Source organism: Ahaetulla prasina, chromosome 7 (genome assembly GCF_028640845.1).
Source record: "Ahaetulla prasina isolate Xishuangbanna chromosome 7, ASM2864084v1, whole genome shotgun sequence".
Taxonomy (NCBI): domain Eukaryota; kingdom Metazoa; phylum Chordata; class Lepidosauria; order Squamata; family Colubridae; genus Ahaetulla; species Ahaetulla prasina.
Genome location: NC_080545.1, coordinates 91,416,156 through 91,430,066, shown reverse-complemented (window position 1 = coordinate 91,430,066; position 13,911 = coordinate 91,416,156). Strand labels below are relative to the sequence as shown.

At 43.2% G+C, this 13,911-nt stretch overlaps 1 protein-coding gene across 3 annotated transcripts in view; it reads right to left on the bottom strand.

The window, feature by feature from the left end:
• Positions 1-13,911, bottom strand: part of SOX5 (SRY-box transcription factor 5) — a 623,404-nt gene that overhangs the window by 196,180 nt on the left and 413,313 nt on the right. For all 3 annotated transcript variants that reach the window (XM_058191770.1, XM_058191771.1, XM_058191772.1), the window contains exon 8: positions 13,038-13,126. In XM_058191770.1, the coding sequence (XP_058047753.1) occupies positions 13,038-13,126 (89 nt within the window). The remainder of the gene's footprint in view (positions 1-13,037; positions 13,127-13,911) is intronic.

The window sequence follows — 13,911 nt, the reverse complement described above, 5'->3', positions numbered from 1 at the left end:
TTATTCCCTACTTGGTTACAGGCTTCACTACTGAAGGGAACAGATATGGGTTCTCCATCACAGTTTTAAGCCCAGGACCCAAACTGATCTTCCAGCACCTCCGATGAGCAATTAACAAAGATAGCAAGGAACTCTTGTTTTATCTACCCCCAAATGAAAGTTCAAATAGGGAAGGTATGAATGCCAACTCCCCGAAACGCTGCAATTATATTCAGCCTAGAGTAGCCACTGCTGCAAACAAGGAGGATGGCTTTAATGTACCAGCTCATCCAGTCATTAGCCTCCCAGCAGGCAGTGCCAATGAGGGCAACCAATTAGCGCTAACTGTGACAGGTAGGACACCACACTGGGCGACTCCTGGAGAGAAGAAGGGCTTCAAAACACATGTCCTCTCAAAGCAAGGTTGGCAGGGAGTATGTGTCAGCCTCTGCAACATTGTCATTGCGGCTTTTTATCCCTTGCCCACAAAGCCCCCGCTCTGCTGCTGCTACTTTTGGCACATAAAGGTTTGGGAAGGATTAAAGAGTAGAAAAAAATAATAGAGAGGGGAGCGGGGGGGGGGAAGGAACAGATAGGGAAGAAAAAAAAACATTGTTCTGGGAAGAATGGAGGAGAGCTATCAAGTGAAATCGGCAAAGCTGTGATCTGGCTTTTTGCAAAGGATGGGGGTGGAGGGTGGGGGTGGGTGGGGGGTATTGACTTTTTGCAGTCCGGTGTGAGTTGGAAACAAGGGCCTGACATCGTCACATCTACAGGAGTTGTGCCTTGCAACATAGACGGCCAAATAGACCACTGTATCTGGTTAAACCAGCGGTGAAATCCAGCCAGATCTATCCCGGCTCGCGCAATCCGGTAGGGCCGATGATGGGAGGCTCCGCCCACCCACCCGGATGCCATCACTTCCCGTTTTTGACCCTCTGAGCATGAGCAGAAGACTTCGTACATGTGTGGAGGAGGCGCACACGAATGTAGTGCGTGTGTGCGCATGTTCACATTTGCGAAGTGAAGGTAAGTGCATTTTACCCCAAACCACTTTTGAAGACCATTTGACGGCCGTCTCCAGGAGAGCTTTTTACCAGGTTCGCCTGGTTCACCAGTTGCGCCCCTTTCTAGACCGGGATGCCCTATGCACGGTCACTCATGCTCTCGTGACATCTCGTCTGGATTACTGCAATGCTCTCTACATGGGGCTCCCCCTGAAGAGTACCTGGAGGCTCCAGTTAGTCCAGAATGCGGCTGCGCGGGTGATAGAGGGAGCCCCTCATGGCTCCCATGTGGCACCTCTCCTGCGCAAACTGCACTGGCTACCTGTGGCCTTTCGGGTGCGCTTCAAGGTTTTGGTAACTATCTTCAAAGCGCTCCATGGCATAGGGCCGGGCTATCTACGGGACCGTTCTGCTGCCACCGATTGCCTCCCACCGAGCTGTGCGCTCTCACAGGGAGGGACTCCTAAGGGTGCCGTCAGCCAGGCAGTGCTGACTGGCGACACCCAGAGGGAGAGCCTTTTCTGTGGGGGCTCCCACCCTCTGGAACGAACTTCCCCCAGGTCTTCGTCAACTTTCCGACCTTCGAACCTTTCGCCGCGAGCTTAAGACACATCTATTTATTTGCGCAGGACTGGACTAGAATTTTAAATTTTAATTTGGTTTTAATAGGGTTTTATTATTTTTATTGCAATTTTTAATATTCGGCCTTATTTAATAAGTTTTTTTAATTGGTGTTTTATTTTATATTCATATGTATGTTTTTATTAGGCTGTAAACCGCCCTGAGTCCCTCGGGAGATAGGGCGGTATACAAATGTGATTAAATAAATAAATAAATAAAACCACACCCCATAAAAGCCGCAGTGGTGCAGTGGTTAGAATGCAGTATTGCAAGCTGACTCTGCCCACTGCCAGGGGTTCGAACCTGACCGGCTCAAGGTTGACTCAGCCTTCCATCCTTCCGAAGTCGGTAAAATGAGGACTCAGATTGTTGCGAGGCAATAGGCTGTAATCTGCTTAAAGAGGGCTCTAAAAGCACTATGAAGTGCTATTGCTATAGATAGATCCACAGGCAGGAAAGAGAGATAGAAAAGGAAAGAGGAAGGAAGGAAGGAAGGAAGGAAGGAGGGAAGGAAGGAAGGAGGGAGGGAGGGAGGGAAGGAAGGGATAGTTTATGACTAACAAAGCAAAAAGCTATTAAGATCAATGACCCAAATTGTTGAGGGCAATATGCTGATTCTGTAAACTGCTTAGAGAGGGCTGTAAAGCATTGGGAAGTGGTATAGAAGTGCTCTTGCTATTTACCTCAACTGTGTCACAGAGCAGAGGTTGAGAAATGAAGATTCTCCAGTTCATCATCAACCATTCTACAGGTAGCCCTCGACTTATAACAGTTCACTGTTCGAGGTCACAACAGCACCGAAACAGTGACATTTTTCACACGACCGTGGCACCATCCTCATGAGCCACGTGTGTTCCTAATTCAGACACTTGGCAATGGACTCAAATTTATGATGGCTTGCATGGGGCTTGCATTACGATGGGGTTACTTGGTCACCTTTTGCAACTTTCTGTTGAGCAAAGTCAATGGGGAAGCCAAATTCACTTAACAACCATGTTACTAACTTAACAACTACAGTGACTGACTTCATAACTGCGGCAAGAAAGGTTGCAAAACGGGGCAAAGCTCACGTAACAATGGTCTCGCTTAGCAAACATAAAATTTGGGCTCCATTGTGGTTGTAAGTCGAGGACTACCTGTATTCCCAGGAGAACAGTTGGTTGGGTCTAACGTTACCCACGGATGTTTTTGTTTACTTATTTCATTTATAGCCTACATTTTTAGTAGCTTGAGGTCACCTTGGGTGATTCGGCTGTATGCTTGTCTGTTCAGCTGCAATCTTTTCTTTCTACAACGTCTTATAGAGATGCGTAACTCAACCAGAGTGAGGGAAACAAGATGTAATGCATTAACATGTCAAAGAGATCTCTGGTTCACATTTCTTTTAAGTGGGAAAAGATGCAGCACAGCTTTTCATCTGACTGCTGTTTCTAACAATCACCAGGACAAGGTCGAACCGCTTGGAATTCTTCACTTACTGCTGAACTACAGGTCCCAGCATACACGGTATGCTAACTAGATTAAGAGTTGGGAGTAAAATGATGCTTAAAGGTAAAGGTAAAGGTTCCCCTCGCACATACGTGGTAGTTGTTCCCGACTCTAGGGGGCAGTGCTCATCTCCGTTTCAAAGCCGAAGAGCCAGTGCTGTCCGAAGACGTCTCCGTGGTCATGTGGCCGGCATGATTCAATGCCAAAGGCGCACGGAATGCTGTTACCTTCCCAAAAAAGGTAGTCCCTATTTTTCTACTTGCATTTTTTACGGGCTTTCAAACTGCTAGGTTGGCAGAAGCTGGGACAAGTAATGGAAGCTCACCCCGTTACATAGCAGCATCAGGGATTCGAACTGCTGAACTGCCAACCTTTCGATCGACAAGCTGAGCGTCCTAGCCCCTTGAGCCACCGTGTCAAAATGATGCTTAAGAAATACATTTATTCATTAGTGGTATTTAGCCGGTTTTATCCGGTTCGGGAAAACTGGTAGCGATGGTGGGAGGCTCCTCCTACCTGCCCCGTTTTTGAGGCTCTGCGCATGTGCAGAAGGTCCTGCGCATGCGTGGAAGTGGCCATGTGCTCTCACATTTGCAAACCAGTAACAAAGGTAAGTGAATTTATTTCTTGGAATGCTTATTTTAGACTAATCTGCAACTAGATTGTCAAGCAGAGGAGCCCACCTTACTTGAATACGTTTTTCTAGGACAATATTTGTTTATTTTTTATGCATATTATATGGCTACTCATCTCATAATAGTAAGGCAGCTAATATCGAGGCTTTTATTTTTTATTTTTTTTTATTTGAATTTATTTGAATTTGCATTTATATCCCGCCCTTCTCCGAAGACTCATGGCGGCTTACACTATGTCAAGCAATAGTCTTCATCCATTTGCATGTTATATACAAAGTCAACTTAATTGCCCCCAACAATCTGGGTCCTCATTTTACCTACCTTATAAAGGATGGAAGGCTGAGTCAACCTTGGGCCTGGTGGGGCTTGAACTTGCAGTAATTGCAAGCAGCTGTGTTAATAGCAGACAGACTTAGTCTGCTGAGCCACCAGAGGCGTATTATTTGGCGTATGGCACTACAGAGGTTATGTAGTCACTGATATACAAATTTAGTTTAAATAAAGTGTCAGCAAGTATATAACATATGAGGACAATACAATAGAGAAGATAAAATATTAAACTAAGATAAAACCATAATAAAATCTTCATAATGTGGAGCCATAGAATTGTAATGGGATGGATGTTATAATTTGATATCTAAGGAAGCTACCCATTTAACTGCTTCTAGTGTGCTGTCAATAAGTTCATCCCAGGTGCCTTGAAATTTCCCCAGGAGACTTTGTTGAGAAAAATCACAGTAGTAAGTATGGGCAGCTAATATATGGTAGCAATAGCAGTAGCACCTAGACTTATATACCACTTCATAGTGCTTTTACAGCCCTCTTTAAGCGGTTTACAGAGTCAGCGTATTGCCCCCATTCAACCTGGGTCCTCTTTTTACCCACCTGGAAAGGATGGAAGGCAACCTTGAGCCTGGTTAGATTTGAACTGCCCAATTGCAGGCAGACGGCAGTCAGCAGAAGTAGCCAGCAGTATTGCATTCTAACCACTGCACACTCTTACGGTTTGGTGGGTATGGCCCACTAATCCCCATTTCCTCCCAATCAGCTGGGACTCGGGAGGCAGAGAATAGATGGGGGGCAGGGCCAGTCAGAATTTTCTCTGAACTACTCAAAATTTCCGCTACCGGTTCGCCAGGACTGGTCAGAACCTGCTGAAACCCATCTCTGGTATAGGGTTTCCTGCTTGAGCAGGGGTTGGACTAGTAGACCTCCAAGGTCCCTTCCAGCTCGATTCTGATTCAGATGCGACCACCATTTGTAACCTACCCAGCCAGTTTCCCACAGGCACAGTCAACGGGAGAAGCTGGGTTCACTCAAGGACTGCATGTTTCACTTAACAACTGTAATGATTAGCGGTAGTGTGGCAAAAAGGTCCTAAAATGGGAGAAAACTCACTTAACAGCTGCTTTGCTTAGCAATGGAAGTTACGGGCTCAGTTGTGGTTATAAGTTGAGGATTATCTGTATTCCAAAGGGCATATTTGACAAAAAATGCCAAATTTCCTTTGTCCACCAGATGACAATTTTTTTTAATAATAAACAGAATCTGGATTGTAACCTTTTGACTTTTATCCGTCTTGAAGCCTCCTTCTCCAAGAAGCTGTTATTCCCCATCCAGCTCACCTTTATCACTTCAATATAGATAGAAAGCTCCTTTTTAAATGCTTGTAGTTCAGATCTCTATAATAATCCCAGTTTTACTGCCAAGTACCCAGCATTTACTTAACCCTTGCTCATTTTGCTTGCTAAAAAAAATAACCCACCCCATATCATACAGTGTCACACAGTTATTCTGGCGATTATAAGGCTTAGTTGCAATAGATCATTTTATTGATTTAAATGTAATTTTATATTAAGGCAGCAAAATGCTACAGTCATTTATAAGAAGAAATAGGCAGGCACCGTAGACAGACGACAGAGAATAGCAAAATAGCAAAAGAGGGTATTTCTTACGGGGTTGGTAACCTGAGGGGGGCAATTCGGGGAGTTGAAGTCCACTCATCTTAAAGTTGCCAAGTTTGAAAAACATTGCTCTAAATCGGTGGTAGTCAACCTGGTCCCTACCGCCCACTAGTGGGCGTTCCAGCTTTCTTGGTGGGCGGTAGAGGTTTTGTCCGATACCGAAGCACTTTCCTTTTTTTAAATTTAATTGACTTTTTTTTAAAAAAAAATTCATAGCATTATTTAAAAACATTTTCATTAGGTTTTCATAAAATTCCCCGTGACAATTTAAATTTCTGAAAATATATGATTTGTATCGCCCGCGCATAAGTTTAGTTCACGTTACGTAAGTGAAACTAAATGGCGCTATAGTGCGACCGCAAGCAAAAGAGCCTCGTCCCAGAATAGCTCACGCATCTCCCCCCCATACCGAGCTGTAACAGACAAGCAGAGCTGGTAGCCGGCGCCCCCCCAACCCAATTCACGATGCGCGAGAGGCATGTGCAGACGACGATACACTTTATAAATCACCATTACTGTGGAACCAGTGGGCAGTTATAAAATTTTACTACTAACAGAGATACAAAAGTGGGCGGTAGGTATAAAAAGGTTGACTACCCCTGCTCTAAATGAATGTAGCTTCTCTATTTGTCCTTACATCTTACAAAATGCCCCAATTTCCAACTAACCACTACTTAAGAATTGATAAATTCTTGACTAACCAGCCTTTCTCATTCTTATGCAGCTAATCTCACTCCATGAAGTATTTGGGTTAATGTTTATTGGTTGTTATAACCCCAAAACATCCTGAGGATAGGAGAAAACTAAATCAAGTCCTGATATTTTTTTTTTCATTCCTCTTTTCAGAATTCATTAAAAAAAAAAAACACAAGAAAGTTCTTTTCGATCATGGAATTTTGATTTCAGCGCTAATACTGTATTCCAGTTTAGGTAATAGTCTCCTTCTCCTTTCTATCTTTGGATTTTTCAGTCTTCATATTTGCCGTGACGTTTCATAGCACTTTATGAGATTAAGGCAAGAAATACTTTCATAAGTGTTTCAAAATTGTACGGTCTTGCTTTTATGCCCTCAAGAAACTCACATTGTGTAAGCCAGCAGTTCTCAAAGTATTGTCTGGGGCAGTGGTGAGATTCAAATAATTTAACAACTGGTTCTCTGCCCTAATGACAGGCTGGGTGGGTGTGGCCATGGTGGGTGTGGCCATGGGGTGTGACAGGCAGCATTCTGTTGTGTACGGCTGGAGAACACGTGACCAGTAACCAGCAGTCGATTGGTTAACCGCCGATGCTATTGCGGGCGGGAGAATTAAGGAGCTGCGATTGGCTGAGCTGTTGACAGCTCCAATATAAAAGAGCTGTCAGCTTAGAGCTCGCTGGCTCGCTCACCTCAGTTAATTGTTTGTTGTTAATAAAAGAGCTGTTACTGGTTCTCCTGCGTTGCCTCACTCCTTGCTGTTGTTTTGCAAATACAACACATTCAGCCTCCTGCACCCCCCTGGGAGGAAAAATGGGCCACAGGGAGGAATTATTTCCCCATGCCCCGTTTTGGGCCTAGTAGGCCTCCCTGCAGCCTCCTGGGAGCAAAAACGGGCCACTGGAGCGGGGGGTGCACTGCACACACACACACTGCACCCTGTTTTGGGCCTAATAGGCCTCCCTGCACTTACCTGGGAGACAAAACAGGGTGCATGGGGACTCCTGGAAGGGGTGGGGAGAAGTGAAGCCAGCCAGGAATTTAACAACCGGTTCGCCTGAACAGGCCCGAACCGGCTGAATTCCACCACTGGTCTGGGGACCTCTGAGAGTGGAAGTCAAATAAATAAATAAATATTTTAAAAATTCCCAGTTTTAATTTCTACTAGAATAAATATTGATCAATACAACCCATGCAAAGCCAAATGCTTCCTGGGGTACGCAATCATTTCTAAGAATTAAAAGAAATAAGAATTCATTTGCATCCCATACAACCCAACCGAAGTTGATTTTTTAACTTGAACTTGAACCGAAGTGTGATTTTTCTGATAAAGGAATTGAATTCAGTCTAATAAAATCTCAAACCTACTGAAAAAATGCTCTGGCAGAGACTAACCCGGTTGGTTTGGACAGCAGTGTTTTCTAGAATTTAGCAAACTATGATCTGAATGCATTCACAAGGTCCATTTAATACATCAATATTTTCCTGAGATGGTTCGTGTCAGGAAAGAAAAAAAAAATCTAACAATTGCCTTAATTGGCTTAGCACATAAAGAGAAACAATTAAGATATGCTGCGATCTGGTTAAGTCCAGAACTGATCTGGTTAAATCCAGAACTGAGAACTTTCTAATTAGGAACTGCTGTTACCTTTAAAACAGGCTGGTGGTCGTATTAAGTTAACTGTAAAATGAAAGAAGGAAGAATTACCTAACTGTGGCCCACTGAGTTGTACAATTAGGAATAAACAACTATTGTAGCCCGTACTTTCCAAAAGGGTCATAAATTGCTCCAGCGATCTACGTTCAAAAAGTTTTTTTTCAAAAGCCTTTGGGCTGAACGCAATATCTAATTTACCAAAAGCTGCTCGCTGATTTTTGTATTCTTTAGAGCTCAGCTGCTGTTTAAGATTAAGCTCCCTTTGCTCTTGATGCCATCAATGCAATTAAACAAATGTGGAATAGGCGTTAAGGTAACATCACTGTTTGCCGAGTCCCAGAGTCCCAATTTAGATCTGCTGTGCTCTCCTGATTTGAGGAAGGGTGATAAGTTATACTTTGGATTTGCATTTTTTTTTTCAAGAGGCAACTGGACTTCCTGGTTTTTCTTTGAAGACATTTCACTTCTCATCCAAGAAGCTTCTTCAGCTCTTCCGGATGAGAAGCAAAATGTCTTTAAAGCAAAACCAGAAAGTCCAGTTGTCTTTTGGGAGAAAAAAAAACACTCTTGGGACAACCATGACCTGGATGACTGAGAATCTCCATAGACATTTTGCGTTTGATTGATCTCACAATTGCAAATATCTTTAGCTGGTAGCAGGTAATGGGAAAAATAAAATACTAGAGAACTTAAATAGCTGGAATTAAAACAGTACAGAATATTGGATAAAAGAGACAACTGATCTTATCCAAGGTATGCATCTTTTTATTCCTCTGGAAATTTGCTGATAACTTTTGTTCTATGAATGTCGCTGGTTACATCAAAGCCTTTCAGATCGTGCATCAGATCAATATGCAGAACAGACGAATGGTTATCTCAGAGCATCAGAAAATTCTTGTAAGGAACATAGATCAACGAAGGCCCACTCTTCCAGGCCAAAAGTGTCCAAAGGTTGAATCGTGGCAACTGGACCAAACTTTGTTAATCTTGAGATGTTTCGTTACTCATCCAAGCAACTTCATCAGTCAGAACAAAATTAGTTAGGCAGAGAGTCATTGGAATGTACCAACTTTTGCCATACCAACTTCAGGGGTTTCTCTGAATGATAAGGGTCTACAATAAGAGTCTTACAATGAACTTTTGCCATGTGCAAGAATTTGGAGACACTGAGTGGCTCAGCATAATGAAAGGGTGCATATTGTCTCCATGTCTGTTGAACATTTGCAGCAAAGATACTGTTAAGAACGGGAGGGAGGGATGTAATGGCAGATGGAATCCGGTTAGAGGCCCAAATGCTAACAACTTGAGATCAGAAGATGATGCCAACATTGTTTGTTTATTTGTTTTGGTTTATTTATTTATTAGAATTTGTCAAACAAAAACAAGAATAGGAATAAAAGAATAAAAATACAATGACAGGGACGATAGGAACATTAGTGCACTTGTGCTAGTCAGAAGTACACAAGAATTAGAAAAGTTTGGTGGGGAAGCCAAAAGGGAAAGGGAAAAGAAAAACCCGGATTAATGATAAATGTTAAGGTAATGACAAACCCGCATGCTTGGTGAACTTACAGTTATCTCTGAAGAAACAAAGGTGGCAGACAGTTTTATGTTCATGCACTGAAGAAGAGGTAATGAGCAACAATGCGGAGGAGGAGTAAACAGATTAATCCTAGAGAAGAAGGCAATATGTCACACTTCAGCCTGGCACAGCTGTAAATTTAGGCTCTCTAGATTCTCAACCCCTTGTTCTGGAATTGACTTACTAAATGACAGACATTTAGATATCGGTCAGACAGTGTAAATACTTTAGACAAAAATGAAGCCAACTACAACAAGCCATTTGCCTGCTGCAGCATACAGCCATCAAAACCTATCTAGATGCCATTACTCCAATGTTTACATTCTAGTGTTTCTCCTTCTCCTTTGCTTTGTTTAATGCGTATTTGATAGCTTTCCGTCAAACTCATAAAGGTAACTGGGATTTATTAACTTAACAGTTCATTTTAATCTAGGAACTTGTGGTTCCCCCCCCACCCCCAGCTTCATTCCCAACCACGAAAAATTTAGGCAAAAAAACAAAACAAAACAGGGATAAGGATATTTTTAGGACAAGAAAGATCAGAACTGGTAAAGGGTCTTTCCTGGGGTTTCCTGTGAAATCTGGCTGTCGTAAAAAAAACCCAAGAGAAAGCAGGTAGATGCATTTGCGTTCTGAATCGGAGGATGATTACAAGCAGGTGTCCTGAATTAGCAAAAGAGCCAGAGAATCAATGCCTGGCTAAATAAAAGAGGATCTTGAGATGATCAAGAAACAAAAACTTTGGGCATACGCAGTAATATAAGCAGATGATGGGATTTATTATGATTGGCAAGACTGAGGACAAAGAAAGGGAAGACAACAAGAAAATAGAATCCAAAGGACTATTAGAATGTCCTTTGGAAGGGAAGGCCAAGTATTATTTGGGACAGGTCAAAACAACAAAGGACATGTCTATTTATTCACCAGAAGTTAGGTCAGAAAAACTTATGGTGTTTCTCTCCCACCAATACAAAATGAAGAATCATTTGTAGCTGCAGACTGAAGATTCGCCCTATCTGTTGATTCTCCAAGAATGTAAAGAAGGCTCCAGTTCACATACCTACCTGCCCATGAGGTAGCCCATAACTTTGCCACTGAGATATCTTGCAAGATGAAACAAGATCTCCAGCAGCCAATTTGACAAAAAATTAGGGATAAATGATTCTTCATCCTTAGAAATCCAGGGAAGGATAATGGTCGGTGCAACCAGGTGTTCATGTGGAGAACATCAACCATCATCTCACAGAATCATAGAATTATCTTACAGCAGGGGTGTCCAAACTTGGCCCTTTGGAGAGTGGTGGACTTCAACTCCCAGAATTCCCCAGCCAGCATGAGCTATAAATTTAAGCAAGTTGCTAGTTGGAGAATTCTGGGAGTTGAAGTCCACCACTCTCCAAAGGGCCAAGTTTGGACACCCCTGTCTTACAGGGAAGATGGGTGCCATAAAAATCGAATACATAACAATAGAATCATAAGGCTGGAAGGGACGTTGGAGGTCTTCTGGTCCAACTCCATGTCCAAGGCAGGAGTCCTTATATCATCCTGGACAAACGGTTGTCAATCTTTTCTTGGAGACCTCCAGCATCCACAATTCCAGGATGCAAGATGTCCCATCGACAGTTTTCACTGTCAGGAAATTCCTCATTTCTAGGTTGTATCTCCTCCCGCTGAGTTTCTACCGATTGCTTCTTGTCCTGCCTTCAAGTGTTATGGAGAATGAACTAATGCCTTCTTCCCTGTGGTATCCCTTCAAGTGTTGGAAGACTGCTATCATGTCTTTATTTTTATTTTTTGTTATAACATCATACATAAGCATAAGCATGAAGCAACAGTAGGACAGGAACGATAGGCACGTTTGCGCTCTTATGCATGCCCCTTATAGACCTCTTAGGAAAGGGGTGAGGTCAATAGTAGACAGTTTTTGATTGAAGCTTTGAACCTAAACTTTCTCTTTCTTAGGACAAACATACCTAGATCCCTTAACTATGATTCGTACGATTTAGCCTCATCTTTGTTGCTGTTCTCTGCACTCTTTCTAAGGTTTCAGCTTCTGGTGTGCTTCTAGAGCAGTTTCAACTAACCAGGTACTGTATATTACCTATAACAAAGAGTTTCGTCTGTGCTTACCATACTTCCAAAGTCCTAAGGTAGGGTATTTAATTTGCTATAAGTTATGGACTACAACTGGCAATTCCTGGTCACATTTCCCAAAAACTAGAAATTCTGACATTGTAGTCCCAGAACACCAGGAAGGTACATCATGGAAGGCTACAGGTTGAAGGCATGTGATGCTACCATCTTTCTAAAGCTAAGAAAACTCAATTCTGGCCAATGGGTGAGAGTTCATTATGGAATCCTTGCCATTATTAGAGAAGTAAGGCAATATGTATATGAAAAAAAAAGGGCTATAACCATTATAGCTCTGGAACCCATGCATCTCTTACAACAATTTCTTAAATTATTCTTCTCACAAACAAATGCATCTTTTGGTTCCTCCTGTGTTCTCTACTCAAAATTTTGAAAGGATAGTAATCGTTTCTCTCTATCCTCTCCAAGTTCATGTGATGCATTCAACCCTCCTAAGAAAATGAAAATCTGACCAATGGGTGGGAGATCATTTTGGTATTGTACCCCTGCCACTATTAAGGAAGTAAGGCAGAATAAAAATGGAAGGTAAATAAATAATCTGGAAAATAACCATTATAACACTGGGTCCCATAACTGGACCGATCTCTCACAAACAGTTAATTTCTTAAATTATTTTTCCTACAGACAAATGCATAGATTTGTTCCTCCTATGTCCTCAGCTCCAAATGCTTCCATTTTCAAAGGAAATGTAATAATTGTTACTCTCATACTCTCCAAATTCCTCCTCCTGCTGTCATTCTTTTTCCTGCCCTCTTTTTCCCTCTTCTCCTCTTCTTCCTCCTCCTGCTGTCATTCTTTTTCCTCCCCTCCTTTTTCCCCCTCCTCCTCTTCCTCTCCTTCCTCCTCCTCCTGCTGCCATTCTTTTTCCTCCTCTCCTTCCCCTCTCCTCCTCTTCTTCCTCCTCCTGCTGTCATATTTTTTCCTCCTCCTCCTCCTCATCTCCTTCCTCCTCCTCCTGCTGTCATTCTTTTTCCTCCTGTTCCTCTTCCTCCAACTGCACCACCACCACCTCATCATCGGCTAAGAGCAATTCACACTCAACGTTGTTCATATCCCAAATGAAAACATTGTCCTATTTTTGTTTGGCCACTCAGCCTTGGTGGGTGGCCATATAAACCTGATAAACAAACAAACAAACAAACAAACAAACAAACCAAAGTATTTCCAGAGGCAGTTGTGTTACTCCAACTGGGTGGGGGGGTTTGCAGGATCCAGCTTTTCAGATGGATTCAACCTTTGCCTCTTTACAAAGCACTTACCTGCAGTTGCAGTGGGCCTAAACCCGGGGTTGCTGCGGCAGCAGCAGCTGCCATTGTTGTTGGAATCAGCTGAACGGGGTAAGGGTCACCTAAGTAAGAAAATAACAGAGGCGTCAGCACCTTTTATCTACTCTCCACCTGCAAATTAAACTCCTGCATTCACTCCTTCCAAAAAGCCTCTCTTTTTTTTTTTTTTTGTCTGCCTCGCGGAGTTCTAATGAAAAGCTCCATTGTGAGGCCTTTTACTAACACTCTTCACAATTCTGGCTGAGGGAGGAACACGAATAAAAGGGACAAGCAATTAAGGCGGAAACATCATCCTTTTTTTTTCATGATGTATTTAGGGAAATGGGGAGGGGGAGGAGGGAAGCGCGCCTTGATCAGAGGACTGAGCTTCCGAAAAAAGGAGAGGAGGGGGGAAAGCATGAAGGAAACAGAAGAGAGAGAGAGAGAGGGAGAGGGAGGGAGGGAGAGAAACAGGGAGGGAAAATAAGAGAGAGAGGGAGGGAGAATGAGAAAGGGAGGGACAGAGAGAATGAGAGAGGGAGGAAAGGAGAATGAGAGAGAGAGGGAGGGAGGGAGAGAGAATGAGAGAGAGGGAGGGAGGGAGAATGAGAGAAGGAGGGAGAGAGGGAGAATGAGAGAGAGAGGGAGGGAGGGATAGAAAGAATGAGGGAGGGAGGGAAGGAGAATGAGAGAGGAGGAGAGAAATGAGATAGAGGGAGGGAGAGAGAGAGAATGAGAGAGGGAGGGAGAGAGATTGAGAGACGGAGGAAGGGAGAGAGAGGGAGGGAGGGAGAGAGAGAGAATGAGAGAGGGAGGGAGAGAGATTGAGAGACGGAGGGAGGGAGAGAGGGAGAGAGAATGAGAGAGA